Here is a 19446-nt window from a genome sequence, read left to right as displayed (position 1 = left end):
CCCCCCCCCCCCCCCCCCCCCGTATCCTGTGCGGGATTCCACACGAGCTGGTAAATATCACAGTTCCTATGTATGTACAAGACAAAAACAACAGATACTTCACAAACATTACAGGCTTTGGATCCTGTTCTCATGCACCCTGTGAGGAACACATAGACTTACTCTGTACAGAATTCAGACGTACCACAGATGTTTTGCGTTTAGGGCTCATCATCGTTGTCATTCTGCGCATGTACAAGCTGAGGGGCCAACACTGTCATAGAAAAAATATCTCACCTAAATCCTCTCTGAGATAACGGCTGTGACCCCAAGCATTCTTGTCCTTGGGAGCACCTTTGGAAATTTTTATATCCTCTCTGCCATCGTTGTAATTTTTCACTTTTTCATTAGACTATGTGGGGGAAGTGAACAACTCAGCCTTAATCGATGCATGTTTCCCAAATGCCAGCCCCTTTTCTAAACAGTGTTTGTCAATTTTTCATGTATATACAAATCACTTGGGATTTCCATTAAAAACTGATTCTGGGGCTCCACACTCAGATTTCATGAATCCCTAGGTCTGGAGGAAACACATTAATTCCTGTTTTTATTTTGTATTTTTTAAAAGATTTTATTTATTTTATTTGAGAGAGAGAGAGACAGAGAGACAGAGAGAGCACGAGTGGGGGTAGGGGCAGAGGGAGTGGGATAAGCAGACTCCCCATGGAGCATGGACTCAGACACGGGCTTGATCCCAGGACCCAAATTAGGGCATCCCTAATTTGTATTTTTAACAATCATTGAGGTCACTGTTCACAGACTTCATTTCCAGTAGCACTGAGCTAGAAAAAGCAGAGCACACCTGAGTCCCTTATATCCAACCGTCCTATGTCAACACAAATACTGCCATTCTCAGTGAAGACTACTAGCAGCTCCAATAAAGATCATTTCTGCTGATCTCCTGCAAGCTGAGTTTGGGACTAGAAAAGGCAGTGGTGTCTGAGCAAGGCTATCTGGGATAAATAGTATGTGCTCATGCATCAAAGGAATGTTTATTGAGCATCTACTACTTACTCCAGGTATATGAGGATGCATTGGGCCCAGGACACTGTGCTGGGAATCTTACATACATTATGTAAGTTAATCTTTCTAAAGCCCTGGGAACTGGGTACCTTATGTTCTTTTTTTCCAGGAGGATTTGGATGCTGGCCATGCCACCCTGGGAGTAGTATCTCCTTCTTTCTTCTTCATTATCAGTAATCTTAAAAGTAATGTTGGATGTGATGGCCATAATATAGAGAGCAGACTGGGAGAGAGAAAGGAAGAGTGGGTAAGAGGCTCTGAGGGAAATTTGATGCACCAATCATTTGCATTTATGTATTTGGTTACTTTTAATGTGTGGACTATCAGTGGACATCCCAGGAATAGAAGGTGGGGTGCACTGTTTTAACTAGAAAGGCAAAACTGACCACCAAATTGTATTTTATTTTCCTTTATATGAGTCTGACCCTCAGGACAGTGGGCATGCCAACTCGGGCCACCCAGGAGGTGGACCCACCGGGCACTCTGCTCTCTGAGCTGTTCTGATAAGGGAGGATCGGGGAGTGGCAGAGGAGCCGTGGAGAGCAGTTTTGTGGTCTGAGGTCATTTTCCACAGAATCTAAACGGACAAATCTCTGTTAGGCTCTGGCAGCCACCTTTAGCCAGAGGGACTATTCCCAGTGGGAATTCTGGGGCAGCTGAGCTCTGTGCCCATAATATTAGGGCCCAAAGTATGAAACAGGAATCCCGGGGCGTCAGAAGGTCCGCTAGAGAGGTGGGACTGATGGGCGCCTTATGCGTTCATATTGCACAGGGTGATGGTGGACGTCCAGTCCCTGATCCCCACCTGCTCTGGGGTCCTCTGCATTGTGGCAGGTGGCTGACTCAAGACCTTGAAGGGTTCACCTGCGTTCTCTTCCTGCGCATGTGTGGTTTTGGTACTAGGAAAGGCAGAAACCGGAGAGGCCGGCCAAAACTCTGGATGTGGTAACAACGTTGGTCAGCGGGAGGACCGGTCTGTCCATAGACTCTGGCCCCAGCTCGCCTGAACTATGAACTCGGATGTCTGGGCTTGGTTGAGATGGGATTGGAGGCAGGTCCTCTGGAAAGCTGAGCAGGTGAAGGGACGAGCACATGACTGCAGGGAGGTTTTGGCCTTGAGAGGGGCTGTGTCACAAGTCCTTTGTGCGCATGTGCAGCATTTGGTGGCAACTTCTCTGGCCAGGCACGGTGAGGAGCCATTGCCAAGGGTGAAGGCTGGGGAAACAGGACAGAGTCGCAGTGCTGTGTTGTGTGTATGTGCAAAAGTGCGCAGAGCAGGACAGGGAAATATGTAATATTGGGTCTTCTGCCCTCTTGCAACATGGGCAAGATTTGAGGCCACATGAGAAAGGGCTCAAGATGAAAGGTGGTACTGTGTGGTGTTAAAAGACGAACTGATGTACGTTCAAATTTTCAGGACTTACTTTGACCAGTTAATTGTCTATTCAAATGGTTAGGCATGCTCCACGTGTAGGAGGTAGCAGTGAGGTGTTTACAGACAGAATATGGAAGGAACGTAAGGCTAGTATTTGATTGGATATACCTTAAGCAGTTGCCTTATTTTTGGAAGGCCTAGTTGACTGTAAGAGTTAAGTTCATTTTCTTCCACCCCAGTGCACTGACTGCATGAAGATATGGTTTGCTGACAGAGGCTACAGAGACATGAGTCACTTGAGTCTAATGGCTTCCTTGTTTAATTTTTTTAACAGTGGAAACACGGTAGGATATAACGTTTTTGTTTCTTTTTGTTTTGTTTTGTTTTTAATTGATTTGCAAGGGTAGTTCAGCAACTGTCCACTCACTGTAAGAATGCACAGTCATGGGGTACCTGGGTGGCTTAGTTGGTTAAGCTCTGCCTTAGGCTCAAGTCCTGATCCAGTGGTCCTGGGTTGGAGACCCACATCTGGCTCCCCCCTCGGGGCGTCTGCTTCTCCCTTTCCCTCTGGCCCTCCCACCTGTTCATGCTCTCTCTCTCACATGAATAAATAAATATTCTTAAAAAAAAATACAGTCGGGCGCCTGGGTGGCTCAGATGGTTAAGCGTCTGCCTTCGGCTCAGGTCATGATCCCAGGGTCCTGGGATCGAGTCCCGCATCGGGCTCCCCGCTCTGCGGGAACTCTGCTTCTCCCTCTGCCTCTCTCTCTCATGAATAAATAAATAAAAATCTTTAAAAAAAAAATACAGTCATTATGGTGCAACAGTCTCATGTCCCAGAATCATGCAGTTAAGTCACCTGTGTACAAATCAAAGATCTACATTTCCTGATGTGTGTCATAGCAGGAGACAGATACATTTAACTAGGTATGTGCATAAACAAGGGGTTGTTTCGCCGAGGGTGTTGTATTGACAATTACATTGGGAAATGATGTGTTTTAGGAATGCGGTAATTCCATTTACATTGATATGAAAACACTACCTTCATATAGCATTAGTTAAGGAAAGCAATTCAGTTGACAGGAAGTATGATATGACAATAGTTATGTACACACTGAACCAAGAGCAAAATATTTCAGTGCCTGTGTGTTATACAATTTCAAATGGAACTGCACATATACTCTAAAATTGCAGAAGGAGGAGGATACACCTTAAACTGATGAGTTGTTATGTCTAAAGATTAAATTATTACTGACTGGGGGCAATCAATGAGGATTTTTATTTTATTTAAATCTTTTCTAAGTTTGTATTATATAATTTTTATTTTACAATTAAAGTTATGCCTATGTGTAGATGTTTTCTATCTCTACTGTAACCAATTTTCACACATTTAGGAGCTAAAAAAGAAAACTTTGCTGTTTATGTGTCTGAATTGCAGTGGGCTTGGCTGGGTTTTCTGTTTAGGGTCCAACAAGGTCAAAATCAAGGTTTCATGAGGGATTGGACCTTCTCTGTAGCCTCTAGCAGGGAATCTACCTCCAGGACTATTCAGATTGTTGACAGCATCCATCTCCTTCTCCCGGTTGACCCATGCCCTCTCCATGGTGACACCTTGTCCATAGTACCCCCAAAGAAGAGAGAAAATATCGACTCTCATTGTTGGCTTACAATTTTACCTGTGGTCCTTTACTGTATATTCCATTGAAAAGCTTACTGAGTATTTTATATAAGTAAGGTTATTAGTGCCTCATAGGCTGAAATTAGAAACTGTTGACAATTGTGAATCAAATGCAAATCAGGGAATTAGTGAGGAGGAGAATGAATTAGTGACCTCCAATAAAACTCCTGGAACTTCCATCACCCCAGCTCCACCCCTCCCCACCCTCTACCTCTATCCCCCATGGTGACCTAAATCTCTGCACCCCCCCATGACCTGGAGACATCCATGAACCCTGGCACTCTCCCTCCAAATGACCCTTCTAGGCTTCCTCATGCTCTTCTACATTTATCTTGTGCATTTAAGACTTCTATACCAATAAATCCCTCTTCACCTAATTCTAGAGCTCTCAGTTCAAACTTCGATTGTCCCCAAATCCTCCATTCTTTCCTCCTCCTCCATTGTCATTTATCACCCTCCCCACAACATCATTCTAATAACTTCAGCCTATTTATTGTGTCTTTTATGTCCACTGCCCTCAATATCTCAGCCATCATTTATCAGGAGTCCTTAGTTTCCTCATGACCCTGCACCCGTTATGCCCAACCCTACACTCTGACTCTTTCCCATGGGCCCGTAAGCCTACTGATGCCCACTATTCTCCCAGCTGTGAAGATCCCCTCCACCCACATTAAATCCCTGTGCCCATTATGTTCCCCAGGCATCACCTTTTCTTCCCACCATTCATCTCTGGTTAGAGCACTGAACACCCCCAGGCCTCCATTCACAAGCAACTATCCCCCTTCCATCCCTCTGTTCTTTAACCCTTCCTAAGCAATAAGGTTTGTATGCCTTTTAACTCCCTTTTGCCAATTAATTCATCACCCATTATCCCTTTTCTTTTTTTTCTTTTATTTTTTTAATTTTTATTTATTTTTTTTTAAAGATTTTATTTCTTTATTTGACAGAGAGATAGAGAGAGAGCACAAGCAGGGGGAGCGGCAGAGGGAGAGGGAGAAGCAGACTTTCCACTGAGCAGGGAGCCTGACGCGGGGCTCGATCCCAGGACCCCGGGATCATGACCTGAGCCGAAGGCAGATGCTTAACGACTGAGCCACCCAGGCGCCCCCCATTATCCCTTTTCTTCCCATGATTTCCTTCACGCTCTTATTTCCTCAACACACATACGCCTCATATCCTAAACATCCCTGCATACACCCACCCCCAACCTTAAAACCTGTAGTGCACTTTAATCCCTCAGTGACATTTAACTCCCTAATGCCCTTCAGCCCTGTTGTGGGTTATATAATGTGCCTCAAATAAATATGCTTAAGTCCTAATCCACAGTACTGTAATTGTAACCTTATTGGGCAATGGGATCTTTGCAGATGTAATCAAGCTAAAATGAGGTCATACTGGATTCGGGTAAACACGAATTCAATGACTGCTGTCCTAATGAGAAGAAGAAAACTGGAGACACACGGAACAGTGTGTGACAATGAAGGCAGAGACAGAGATGCATCTATTAGCTGCGGAAGATCAGGATAGCTGATGGTCCCCAGAACTGAGAAAGAGGAAAGACTCAATTCTTGAGATAAAGTGTGGCCCTACGAATAGCTTGACTTCAGACACTTAAGAACTTCCAGAACTGTGAGACAGAATTTTTTGGGTTGTTTAGCCACCCAGTTGTGCTAATTTGTTACAGCAGCCCTAGGAAACTAACCCAGGTCCTGTCCCCTCTTCCCCTGTGGCTCTGTTACCCCAAGCCCCCAGACTCTGTGCACTCCATTTATCCCCGTGCCCCTCATTTTTACCCCACTGTATCACTCCTTGTCTTGTTGCCACGCACCTCGACCTAAAGGGGCAGTGCTCTTTACTCTTTCAGTGGCACATGTTGGGAGTATGGTCCCTGTGGAGTCTTGCTGTGTTGGAAGGAGTATAAAGAGTGCAAAGAGCCTTTGTTTGCAGGCACCCAGAGTACTATACTTGATCCCATTTTTTCCATCTACAAACACGTCATGGAGATACGCTCCCTCGTGTGACTAAATGAGATTTTATTAATCCCAGTGTGACCCTGTGAGCTTATGTTGTTGCAAGTATGTTTCATTATGAGTGTGTCTGCATGGGGTCTGTGAATGTGGGACTGAACGTGTTTGTATGGAAGTGACTGTGTGTGAGTATACGTGATTGTGTATTTGAATGTTTGAGTGTGTAGATGTGGTATGTGTGTGTGTGTGTAGAATATAAGTTGTCCCCAGTTATAGCTCTAATCCACGCTTTGGCAATTGTGGTGGCTTTGGGAAGGAGACGGGGTCAGATGTGGATTTGTTTCCTTGAAATATCGAAGGATCAAGTAAGTTTTAGTATTTGTTCAATAATTAAGAAATTAATGCCTATTACAAAATTTAAAAAGTAGGAACCACGTTAACCATTCAGTGCTCTCCATGTAGAAATGACTTCACTGATATTTTTTTAAATGGCAGAATCTGCTTATTAAACTTTCTTCTCCTGGTCCTTTTGTTGTGAGAGGCTCTTTTTTTTTTTTTTTTTTTTATTTATTCATGAGAGTCAGAGAGAGAGAGAGAGAGAGGCAGAGGCAGAGGGAGAAGCAGGCTCCCCGCCTAGGAGGGAGCCCGATGCGGGACTCGATCCCAGGACCCTGGGATCATGACCCGAGCCGAAGGCAGACGCCTAACCATCTGAGCCACCCAGGCGCCCGTGAGAGGCTCTTTTATGACATTTGTGGTCTTCATGGATATTGTTCTGTTTAGAATTGCTATTACTCCTGGGATTAGTATTGTGAGGTTATATTTTCCTACCAAATTTCCTTCATATTTACTCTGCAAACTGATTTTCACTTATGCAAATTAACATAACAGAAATTATTGTCAGAACACTTGGGTCGCTCAGTCAGTTAAGCATCTGCCTTTGGCTCACGTCAGGGTCCCAGGGTCCTGGGACTGAGTCCTGCCTTGGGCTCCCTGCTCAGCGGGGAGTCTGCTTCTCCCTCTCCCTCTGCCTCTCCTTCACCTGATGCTCACTCTCTCTCTCTGACAAATAGATAAATTTAAAAAAAAAAGAAATTATTGTCATTTCATTTTAATTGTTCCATCACTGAGTCTATCAAGTTATTTGTCTGATTGCTTTTCTCTGTTTATGAATTATGCACAACTAAGTGGTCTGAAGATTAGGAAGGAACTGAAATCACACTACAAGAACTTCTCAGGGAAACACAGAATCCAACAAAATACGCAAGCTTGGTGCCCATCCCTCCTGTGTCAGACTTTAGCATGGTCTGCTGTCCTCCATATGACAGCATTTTTGCTCTCCAGGGATGTTGAAAGAGAAACACTTTCTACTGAACACTCTTAACAGTCTGGTTGCAGGTGTATGGCCTCACAATAGAAACTTGTAATTGGTAGTTAGCAAATGAGAAAAATATTTTTAAAAATATTCTCACCTCGGGGCGCCTGGGTGGCTCAGTCGTTAAGCGTCTGCTTCGGCTCAGATCATGATCCCAGCGTCCTGGGATCGAGCCCCGCATCGGGCTCCGTGCTCGGCGGGAAGCCTGCTTCTCCCTCTCCCACTCCCCCTGCCTGTGTTCCCTCTCTCGCTGTGTGTGTCTGTGTCAAATAAATAAATAAAATCTTTAAAAAAAAAAAAAAATTCTCACCTCCACAAACCACCAACCTCATTACTAAACAGGATCATAAATATATGTATCATATATATATATATCACTCTAGCCTGTATATATTCTATATATATCATTATATATATTCTGTATATCATTTTATATGTATATAAATGAAATGTATATAATGTATATAAATATATATAAATATTTAGAAAATGACATAGATCAGTAGGTCAAAGTGAGTTGTCTACTTTCTTGAATGTTTAATATTTTGAATCAGGCTTACAATGTTATTACAGAGAGAGCTGTATTAAAATAAATTCAAAGAGTGGAGGAAAATAATTCTAAAGAGTGGAGGAATATCCTTTATGTATGTTTATCACCTACTCCAAATTTAATGACTACTTCATTATAAAGTTTTTCACCATGCGGGTGAATCTAAAGGTCATAATACCAATATGGTCAATTGATATAATCACTAAATAAAGAAAAATAATTACCTTTTATAGATCCCCAAATTATGCCTTTATCAAAGACTGTGTGTGTATAAACTTTTCATGTACACTGGGTATCTTTAAAAGATCAGCAAGTACATCTTTTTTTTGACCTCCACATTCAGTTCATATATGTCCGTTTTCACATGAATTTAAATATACTAAGGTTCCTCCATAACTTCACATTTCAAATGAATACCATCTCTCTGGGATCCATTGTGCCAGGCTTGAAAGTAGACCCACTATTTCTCTGCTGCCCCAAACTGAATTTGCCATCCAGCTGCACCACAGCCTATTTCATTATTGTGTGCGTCCACAGTTTTCTTCAGTCTCTTGAATGGCCATCTCATATGTGCCTCCTTATGGATAAAATTGTCCTGAATTCCCATTTGTCACACTGAAATTTACACACTCCAATATTTCTCTATAATCTACAGATTGTTTTAGGACCTAACATTTCATTAGCACATAGACTCTGAGCTCCTCCACTGTAAACAGTAAATCATTCGAGTTATACAAGGACACAATAGATACATAACATTTCCCTTACAATTGCTATTACAGGTTACTTTCAATATATTGGGGCAGGGCTCAGTCTGTCTTGGTCACTACTTGCCTGTAATGTGTTGAATAACAGAGGTTAGGACTCGGTGGGAGATGAATGAATAAACATTTTAACATTGTTAAAATCTAGAATTTACATCTCTCTAATTATATTAAGGGATTTGTATTCCTTATCCAGTCCCAGCAGAGCCCAGATAGACTGGAGTCATGACTCATGAGAAGAAAGGGGCAGACAGTTGGGAAACATGCAGCAAACAGTGCAGAGATGTTCACCAACAACCAATTGGGGTTATTATTATACACACCTGGAAGATGGAGGTGAGGGTGTTCAATGATAGAAAAGTGCTCAGCACGATGAGGATGTTCTGGGTAACTGTGGTCTCCTGGGAGGATCTGGGGAAAACCCAATTTCTATGAATGTGTTGGACCCCTGCCTCTTTTTCCTGGGCAGCCTGAAAAGCAGGGAGCCACTGGCCCAGATCATGAGCCCCAAAGGTAAAACACCAGGGACTAATAGACATTCAGGAATAGTGGCACTGTGATTTCTCCTTGAAATGTAACAGAACAGTATCCAAAATCTTTCTTCTTTGTGATGTTAAAGCTGTTCAATTTGGCAGTCACATATATAGGAAAAATCAAATTTATCAGTGTGTATAGCATCCAAAGAGGAACATATAGGACTCCATGTACTTGGGAGCTTTTACTTTAAATTCTGCCCACCTGGAGTTCCAGGACTGACCCCGATCACTTGAAATACACTCAGGAGGCAGGTGGTGCCAACAGACACACCCCTGCCTACTTTGTGAACATAGAACACAAGTTTGGCATCCAAAGTCATTAAGAAAACTTTTCAACCCCAAACCTGCCGTTGTCTAGGTGATTCCTTTAGAAAGAATAACCAAGGAGTTGGCTGTGGTCAGGTGTTTGAGAATAAAATCCGTGGACCTACCTGCTCCCAGTGGCAAGAAAAGGAAGGTATAATGGTAAACAAGAGAAAAATTCCTCAGGATTTCAACTATAATAAAAATGATACTCCTATTGTCAAGTGTCTGGAGGCTATTCTGCTGGTTTCCAGATGACTGCGTATTCACCTTTGTTGCCAGATTCCTGTTGGAAATATGAGGCTGGAGTTAAATGGAGCAGGTCCGCTGAAAGCCAATAGTTTGCCTTTATTACTAGTTCCTACTCAAAGAGTAGATCATTGTCAAAAGACTTACAAACCTCAACCACATTAGCCTTGAAAAAATAATTTGTATGCAACACTGATATGAACAATGTGCGTGTGTTACTTTCTAAAAATCTTCACGACTCTGTAATATGGGCCCATACATAGTTTTAATTTGCAGAGAAAATTATACGGACACACGATTTTAGCTACTATGTGAAAATGTGCACACTGCTTAGGGGCAGAGTGCTGGGTTGTAACAAAGACGGTACTTTAACCGTGCTATACTAATAAATCATGACAGCTGGGTTTTCAACTAATTTAGATCTCCATTTAGTTTTGTTTCTTATACCTTGACATTTCAAATTAGATAGTATTTTTTAAATTTTGTTTTCACAATATTCTTAGGTAGAAATATTCTACAGGTCAGTATGAAGTATGAAGAAACATTTGGGTTTTTTATTATGTTAGGTGAACTACTGCAGTATAATAGGAAAAGGAATCTGCCCCAAGACCAACTTGGATTTCATGAAAACAGAATGACTTAATTATTAGACAGTACTCATCTGTGTGTACAGCAGTGTCTAAGTGAGATGTGAGATCTCACAGTAAGTGAAGAGTATTCACAGTATGAAACAATCAACGTGATACCCTAACTGTGAAACTTCAACTTTTGACACAATATTGGGTAGAAATGAAGTTATTAGTATTATCAGATCACCTATTTCTCCATTCACACCTGAGGAAAATGAAACTATTATCAAAAGAGTGAGATGTGTGAAGTCTTGTGCATGGTAGAAAGTTGGGAAAAATGCATGCTGAGCTTGCACTTGGTACTAAAATATTTTTTAAAGAAGACAAAATGTCACAAAATGCATTTGAGCCTAACAGCTGCTCTATGAAACACACGATGAAAAGCTTTTTAAAATTTTTTTAAAAGATTTTATTTATTTATTTGACAGAGAGAGACACAGCGAGAGCAGGAACACAAGCAGGGGGAGTGGGAGAGGGAGAAGCAGGCTCCCCGCTGAGCAGGGAGCCCGATGCAGGGCTCGATCCCAGGACCCTGGGATCATGACCTGAGCCGAAGGCAGATGCTTAACGACTGAGCCACCCAGGCGCCCCGATGCAAAGCTTTTTAAATACTTTTTCCTCACATCAACAGTCTCTTGATATTCATCAGAAAATGGATGTTAGGGTAGGGACAGTTTCAATGTCTCCCTCATGTGCATCCTAACCCATAGTTAGAGAAAAATATTTCTATTTTTGAAACTTTCACTCAGAGACTGTTCTTTTTACAATTTGAAAACCTTTACTTCTCTTCTTCTGAGGTGTTCTGCCCAATGGGCTTCTTTTCATCGACTTGTTTCCTTATTTTCTTGTTCTACTGAAGGCTGGCTCTGAATATTTCTTCCCTCTATCACAGAATCTGTTAGTTCTCACTTCTTTCTCCTCATGCTTTTTACGTGCCCTGAACAATTCTCACCATGAAGTAATGACCTAAAGCTTTTGAGAAGTTTTGCGTTGGGGGTGGATCAGCTTTGATGCCCAAGATTCCTTTTGGAGTTGGCAGTCAGTTTCTGGATATCAAAGAGGAGGACAGCCTGTCGTGCTTAGTGGATGGACATTGGATACTTGGGCTGCTCCGTGTAGACCGGGATTACAGAAACTGCACATGCAATCCAGATGGGGGTCAATGGCCCCAAAAAAGTGCAAAGTCCTGAAAAATGCAGAGTACTTACCTCTGCCAGAATTTAAGAACCTCATTAGAGGATGAACGAGAGCATTACTGAACACTGAATACCAAACAGAGGTGTTATAGGGAATAGAATAAATCATTCCATAACCTGAAATCAGTTCTTATTAACACTGCCTTTAAAATCATGACAAACTTGGGGCGCCTGGGTGGCTCAGTCATTGGGCGTCTGCCTTAGGCTCAGGTCATGATCCCAGCGTCCTGGGATCGAGCCCACATCGGGCTCCCTGCTCAGCGGGAAGCCTGCTTCTCCCTTGCCCGCTCCCCCTGCTTGTGTTCCTCTCTTGCTCTGTCTCTGTAAAAAAAAAAACAAAAACAAAAAACCTTTAAAAAATAAAAAATAAAAAAAATTTTAAAAAATCATGACAAACTTGATTACAGAATCAATTAAAAAAATAGAATCAACCTAGATATCTAAAAACTGTTGGTCTGTGAAATAATCTATACTTCATCTATTGAACTGAAGGCCAATTGTATATCGAGTAATTGTTCTGGGTCATTCATTATAAGTGAGAGAAAAACGCTTACAATTCAACTAGGAAACAACGTAGAACTTTGGCTTTGTGAGCAGATGGACAGTTTCAAGTGTGCTTCCAACAGTTGTTACCAATGTAACATTTCTTTTTGGGCAAATATTTCAAATACTTCCAAATGAGAGGTAAGTTATGTACTTTATAATTATATATGCAATATGAATCCCTCTCTATGGAAACATACACTCAGATTTTCCTAGCTGTATAATTTTAAGTCTTTTATAAATACACATACAGATATTGAGTTAAAAGTATGCATGCCATTTTACTTGCGTATTGTGTTGTGTAATGTGATGCAGCTTTTCTCAACATTTATGTGATCTATTTTAGAGTTGTTTTATTAGTAGTAAAAATGGAATGAGGATATACCTTAAAATATCCATGTATTTTCTTATTGATCACATAGAAGGCATTTTTAAGTTCCTCCATATAAAGAATGGGATTTATGTTTCAGACAGATTTGTATCTATTTCTTTTTATTTGAGAGCGCGCACAAGCAGGGGGAGTGACAGACGGAGAGGGAGAAGGCTGCCTGCTGAGCAGGGAGTCAGACATGGGGCTTGATGCCAGGTTTGGGATCATGACCTGAGCTAAACGCGGGTGCTTAATTGACTGAGCAACCCAGGCGCCCCTATTTATTTCTATGAGTAGTAGAATGTGAGCTGTAATTACTGCTTCAAAGGTGAATGAATTCCAAATTTTTATAGATACTGTACAGGAGCTATTCCCCAAAGTTACACTTATACCCCATTTTATACATAGTGTATGTTTTTCCTCCTGGCCTCACCAACCTCTTTATTACCACTCATTTTAATCTTGTCTATCATGAGGCTAAAAGTGATGTCTCTGTGTTTATTTGTGTTCTACTAGCTGTGAAATTTGAGCAATTCATTATTGAATATTCAAGTTATTCTGTCAATTAACTTCTGTACTTAGAAAAATAAGGTTCAATTGCAGAGGTGTTGTCTTTTAATCCTATTTAATAATTAAAATATTTTCGGGCACCTGGGTGGCTCAGTTGGTAAAGCGACTGCCTTCAGCTCAGGTCATGATCCCAGGGTCCTGGGATCGAGTCCCACATTGGGCTTCCCCTGCTCTGCGGGGAGCCTGCTTCTCCCTCTGCCTCTGCCTGCCACTCCCCTGCTTGTGCTCTCTCTCTCTCTCTCTCTCTCTCTCTAATAAATAAATAAAAATCTTTAAAAAAAATAATAATTAAAATATTTTCTCCTCGGCTAACACGAAATTTTTACTTATGCTACCTATGAAAAATGGATATGCTCTTGATTACATTGTTAAATGTATACATCCTACCATAATTCTGATTTTGTCTTTTGTGGAAGGTATGAACTAGTGCATACTTGAAAATGCCTTATATTCTTACATTTAGTCAAAATATTGTAAGATGACGTTTAACTCCTTTTAGAAATTATTTGCACTTTCTTCTATTTCAGTTAGTTTGTTATTAGTTATATGCCAATAAGCCCATACCACTTACTAGACAGTCCATTCTGGAGAACATAGTAATTAGCTGTATATTCCAAAGGTGCTTTTTTCCTAACTCTCTCTCCAGACTGTCTTCAAATTCTCCAGCTTCAACATCAGTGCCTCTCTGGGTCTCCAGCCTGCTGGACTTCTTTGCAGATTGCAGACTTGCCAGCTCTCAACCATCCGGTTAGCCAATTCATTAAAGAGACAGAGACAAAGAGATCTATTTCTGATATGCCTATTATGTATTTCTGTATCTACAGATCTATAGAAATGTAGATAGTGAAATACAAAGAGATTACATAGATATCCATTCTATTGACTTTTTCCTTGGAGAAACCCATACAGATTAGCATCTGTACATTTTCTTCATCCAACATCAAAGTGTTGAACATAACTCATACTAATAATTATGTATGTGTAATTTGACAAAACTTCCTGTGTGCTTAAAACACAGAAGTTAAATCATAAATTCCATTTGAGATCTTACACGTGTGTGTTTAAGAGTTGCACTTATAGAGTCTTGGTATGCTATACTAGTCTTCTTATGCAGGCATTTCTTATTTAGGGTTCTTTGTAACAGCTTTTGCATAGGATTTCCACAGTGTATAATTCACCCATTTAAAATGTACAAATGGACCGATGGGGCACCTGGGTTGCTCAGTTGGTTAAGCTCCTGCCTTTGGCTTAGGTCGATTTCAGGGTCCTGGGATGGAGCCCCATGTTGGGCTCCCTGCTCAGCAAGGAGGGTGCTTCCCCCTCTCCCCCTGCTTGTATTCTGTCAAAATCTTTTTTAAAAATGTGCAAATGTTAGGTTTCTGATTCACACACAGGTGCAAGCAAACCATAGTCAATTTTACACTTAATCACCTCTTAAGAGACTTGATATTCTTTAACTGTCACCATCCCTGTGGCTAAGAAACCACTAATCTGCTTATTTCACTTTTCCTCAGTCTCACTGAGATATAATTAACATGTAACATTAAGATGCATTATGATTTGAAGTATATATTGCAAAACATAGTTATCACCTCAGAGTGACAATTTTTCATGTGATAGGAATTTTTAAGAGCTATTCTCAAATGTATTGTTAATTATATCCAGTACACATTGTATATATGTACCACATTATCTATTCATCTGACAATGGACAAGGTATTTCCATTATTTTGGTTATTATGAATAATTTCACGTTTATTTTTCACGTATTTGTGTATTTTCTAGTTTTGTACTTGACTTCTAGTTTCATGCCATAGTGGTTGGAAACGGTGCTTGGTATCACTTCTTTCATAAATTTATTAAGATTTGTTTTGTGACCCAGCATATACACCATACTGGAGAATGCTCCATGTGCATGTGAGAAGAATGTTTTCAGATGTTGTTGGATGCAGTGTTGGAAGTCTGATGTCCCCTTATCAATTTTCTGTCTGGATAAGCTACCCATTACTGAAGGCGCAGTATTGAAGTCCCCTTCTAATGTACTGCTGTCTCTTCCTCTGTTCTTGTCTGCTAATAGTTGTTTTATGTGTTACTTGCTTTTATGTTGGGTGAACAAACAATTATAAAAGTTATATCCGTTTGTTGAATTGACGGCTTTATTACTTTTTATTTTTTTAAGGAAAAGCACATATATTTAATTGAAAAATGTAAATGTAAAAAATACTATAGATCAAACAAAATTAGTTTCTAAAAGTAAGTGACTCCTGGGGCGCCTGGGTGGCTCATTCATTAAGCGTCTGCCTTCGGCTGGGGTCATGATCCCACGGTCCTGGGATCGAGCCCCGCATCGGGCTCCCTGCTCAGCGGGAAGCCTGCTTCTCCCTCCCCCACTCCCCCTGCTGGTGTTCCCTCTCTCGCTGTGTCTCTGTCTGTCAAATAACATCTTTTAAAAAAATAAAATAAAATCTTATTTAAAAAAGTGACTCCTATGCATCCAAATTTTGAAAAAATCAACACAACAATCCAATTGTTTTTTGCTCAGAGAGCAGAAAGCAACTACTCTACATGAATATACAAACCTACAGCTTTAATGTAACACAAATCCTAAGTATATTAGCTATCTTTCTCCAACATTAAGGGAGTGAATGCTTTATATTTAATAAATGCATATATAATGTATACAACCGTTAGTCACATGTAAGCTATGCTAGAAACTTTGAATCAACTGGAATGTTAAGGGTTTCTTATGGGAAGATGTACATTGCAGAAAAAACTCAGCTTGAACTAAATCCACTATCACAATTATGACGAAGGTGACCCATACAAAGCCTATCATTTGCAACTATATATAAAGAAAAACTGCCCAGAAATAATATCAGAAATCTTACTGAAGGGCATCATGGTAACCTGCCTGAAAGTACAAGTAATTTATTTAGGGACTTCAAATAGCAGATACCAATGTAAATTAAATAACATGTGAAAAAAATATGCAATGTATAATAGCAAGAGGTTAGACAACTGAATACTGTCGAAAAGATTTATTAGCCTGTACAAGGTAGTTTTGATAAACTTGGCTACTTGTTAAATTGCCAAGATTTTCACTGCACCCCTATTTTTTTTCACACACATCACAATCTGAAAGCAATAGGTCTTTCTCAAATTGTTGTCCAGTGTTTATTCCCCCAACCCTCAAAACACAGCAATAGGTCGTATAAAAGGTGTTGGTTTTGAGAGTGGTAAGGACTACACAATTTACATAATCGTACTATTCCTGTCCTTCCAAATCTAAAATGGCGGAAATCCTTTTTGACATTATGCCAAACACCACATAATTAAAAACACTGCACAAAGTGAGCCCTTTATATAATGACCTTTGCCATGTTTTACTACACTCTCTGGCTTAAAGTTTATTTTGACTGATGGAAACATAGCTATCCTGCTTTCTTTTCGATTCCATCTGCATAGAGTATCTTTTTCCACACCTGCACCTTCAGTCTGTGTGTTCTTAAAACTTGAAGTGAGTCTCTTGAAGACTATAGTTGGGTCTCATATTTCTTTCGCTTCAGGCAATGTCTTTGGATTAGAGAATTTAGTCCCTTTATATTTAAAGCAAGTATCAATACAAGTATGGAGTTAAGTTGTCATTCTTTTGTTTTCTAGCTATTTAGAATTATTTGTCCCTTTCTTATTCATTTGCTATCTTTGTGATTTGATGATTTTCTATACAGGAATACTTAGGTTATTTTCTCTTTTATCTTTTGTGTATCTACTACATTTTTTCATTTTGTGATTACCATGAGGCTTAAAGAAGACCTCTTATATAGCAGTCTAGTTTAACGTCTTACCAGCTTAATTTTGCATACTAAAACACTTTCAGGACTCCGGTCATTCTCTAAAAATGTGGATGCATCTCATTTTATGGAAGAGTTAGTTATTCTCTGGTATCTATGAGGATTTCTTCATTTCATGATCCTGGGGTCCAGGATTTGAGTCCCACACTGGGCTCCTTGTTCAGCGGGGAGCCTACTTCTCCCTCTCCCTCTTCCTCTGCCTGCCGATCCCCTGCTTGTGCTGTCAAATAAATAAAATCTTAAAAATAAAATACTGACCAAATGTTTAAAAAATCCCTCTCTTTGGGCGCCTGGGTGGCTCAGTTGGTTAAGCGACTGCCTTCAGCTCAGGTCATGATCCTGGAGTCCCTGGATCAAGTCCCGCATCGGGCTCCCTGCTCGGCGGGGAGTCTGCTTCTCCCTCTGACCCTCTCCCCTCTCATGTGCTTGCTCTCTCATTCTCTCTCTCTCTCGAATAAATAAATAAAATCTTTAAAGAAAAAAATCCCTCTTCTTTATTTTGAAGCACAACAGCATGTACATTATCTAACTTTGTATTCCTTTTTTGATGTAATCTCTGAAGAGTGACAGATGTACTGCTTTGTACTGTGACTTCTATGACATTTATTGACATTTGATGTTTAATACGTTTCTACATGTTTTTATCTTCAAGTTACTTTTCTTCTCTCAACTCTGATGTTTTCTAAACTGTTAAGAGAAAGTCTTTCCTCATTCATTATGTTTGTACAGTTTGAACCAAGACTGCATTTTGAGATACCCAGTAAGGATTGAATTCCACTTAAAGGCTTGGCCACTTTCTTTACATGTTACAGTTTTGCTCCTGTATGATAAGGATGGATGATGTTGAGCAAGTTATGACTTCCAGCTGGAGGTTTGCCACATTCTTTGCATTTGTCGTATGTAGTTATTTCTCCTCAGTATGAACTCTGTGATGCTGGGTAAAAGTTAAGCAATCCGGGGGTGCCTGGGTGGCTCAGTCATTAAGCGTCTGCCTTCGGCTCAGGTCATGATCCCAGGGTCCTGGGATCGAACCCCGCATCGGGCTCCCTGCTCAGCGGGAGGCCTGCTTCTCCCTCTCCCACTCCCCCTGCTTGTGTTCCCTCTCTCACTGTGTCTCTGTCAAATAAATAAAATCTTAAAAAAAAAAAAAGTTGAGCAATCCAAAAGCTTTACCACGTTCTGTACACTTCTAAGGTTTCTCTCTAGTATGAATTCTGTAATGCTGGAAGCAGCTTGAGCACTATGAAAGGGCTTGGCAAAGTTTTATATTTGTAAAATCACCTCCACTATAAATTCTCTGGTAAGGAATGAGGGTTGAGCATTGCTTAAAGGTCTTGCCACATTCTTTATACACGTGTATAGTTACTCTCCAATATGAATTCTCTGATATGGAGTTAGGGTTCAGCAGTCCTTAAAATTCTCTCACAGTCTTCAAATTTGTAAGACTTCCTCTAGTATGAATTCTGTGATGTAAAGTCAGGTGTGATTGCTGGATAAAGGCCTTGCCACATTCTTTACATTTGTAAGGTTTCTCTCCAGTATGAATTCTGTGATGTTGAGTAAAGCTTGACTGCTGGATAAACCTCTTGCCACAATACTTACATTTGAAAGGTTTCTCTCCAGTATGAATTCTGTAATGTAGAGTAAGGGCTGAGTGCCAGTTAAAAGACTTGCCACATTCTTTGCATTTGTAGGGTTTCTCTCCTGTATGGATTCTGCGATGTCGAGTGAGGCCTGACTGGTGGATAAAGGCCCGGCTACACTCTTTGCATTTGTAAGGTTTCTCTCCAGTGTGGACGCTGTCATGCTGCCTCAGGTGCACATGGTGCTTAAAGGCTTTGCCACATTCTTTGCATTTGTAGGGTTTCTCTGCAGTATGAATTCTGTGATGCTTAATAAGGTTTGACTGCTGCTTAAAGGCTCTGCCACATTCTTTGCATTTGTAGGGTGTCTCTCCAGTATGGATTCTGTGATGTTGAGTGAGGCCTGAAAGGAGCATAAAGGCCTTGCCACATTCTTTACATTTATAAGGTTTCTCTACATGATAAATACTGTGATGTCGATTCAGGTGTGAGAGCTGGATAAAGGCCTTGCCGCATTCTGTACATTGGTAAGGTTTCTCACCAGTATGAATTCTGTGATGTTGAGTGAAGCCCGATTTAAAGCTAAAGGCCTTGCCACATTCATTACATTTGTAAGATTTCTCTCCAGTATGAATTTTGTGATGTGTATTAAGGTGTGATTGCTGGTTAAAAGCTTTGCCACATTCTTTACATTTGTAAGGTTTCTCTCCAGTATGAATTCTATGATGTTGAGTGAAACTTGAACGATGGATAAAGGCCTTGCCACATTCTTGACATTTATAAGGTTTCTCTCCAGTGTGGATTCTGTGATGTTGAGTAAGTTGTGATTGCTTCCTGAAGGCTTT

The 19446-nt window shown here is 40.6% G+C and overlaps 1 protein-coding gene and 1 pseudogene across 1 annotated transcript in view; one reads left to right on the top strand and one right to left on the bottom strand.

Moving 5' to 3' along the window:
* LOC123323244 overlaps positions 1 to 9868 on the top strand; it is a 190387-nt pseudogene extending 180519 nt beyond the window's left edge.
* An 8330-nt stretch (positions 9869 to 18198) lies between these two features.
* Positions 18199 to 19446, bottom strand: part of LOC123326853 (zinc finger protein 546-like) — a 1818-nt gene continuing 570 nt past the window's right edge. Inside the window, 2 exon segments of the mRNA XM_044921999.1 lie at positions 18199 to 18401; positions 18465 to 19446. The exon segment at positions 18465 to 19446 is cut by the window's right edge and continues 9 nt beyond it. Of these exon segments, the coding sequence (XP_044777934.1) occupies positions 18259 to 18401; positions 18465 to 19446 (1125 nt within the window). The 3' untranslated portion in view covers positions 18199 to 18258.

The sequence above is a fragment of the Neomonachus schauinslandi genome, chromosome 16 (genome assembly GCF_002201575.2).
Source record: "Neomonachus schauinslandi chromosome 16, ASM220157v2, whole genome shotgun sequence".
NCBI lineage: Eukaryota > Metazoa > Chordata > Mammalia > Carnivora > Phocidae > Neomonachus > Neomonachus schauinslandi.
The sequence above is the reverse complement of the archived record's forward strand: the minus strand, read 5'-3'. Positions and strand labels throughout refer to the sequence as shown.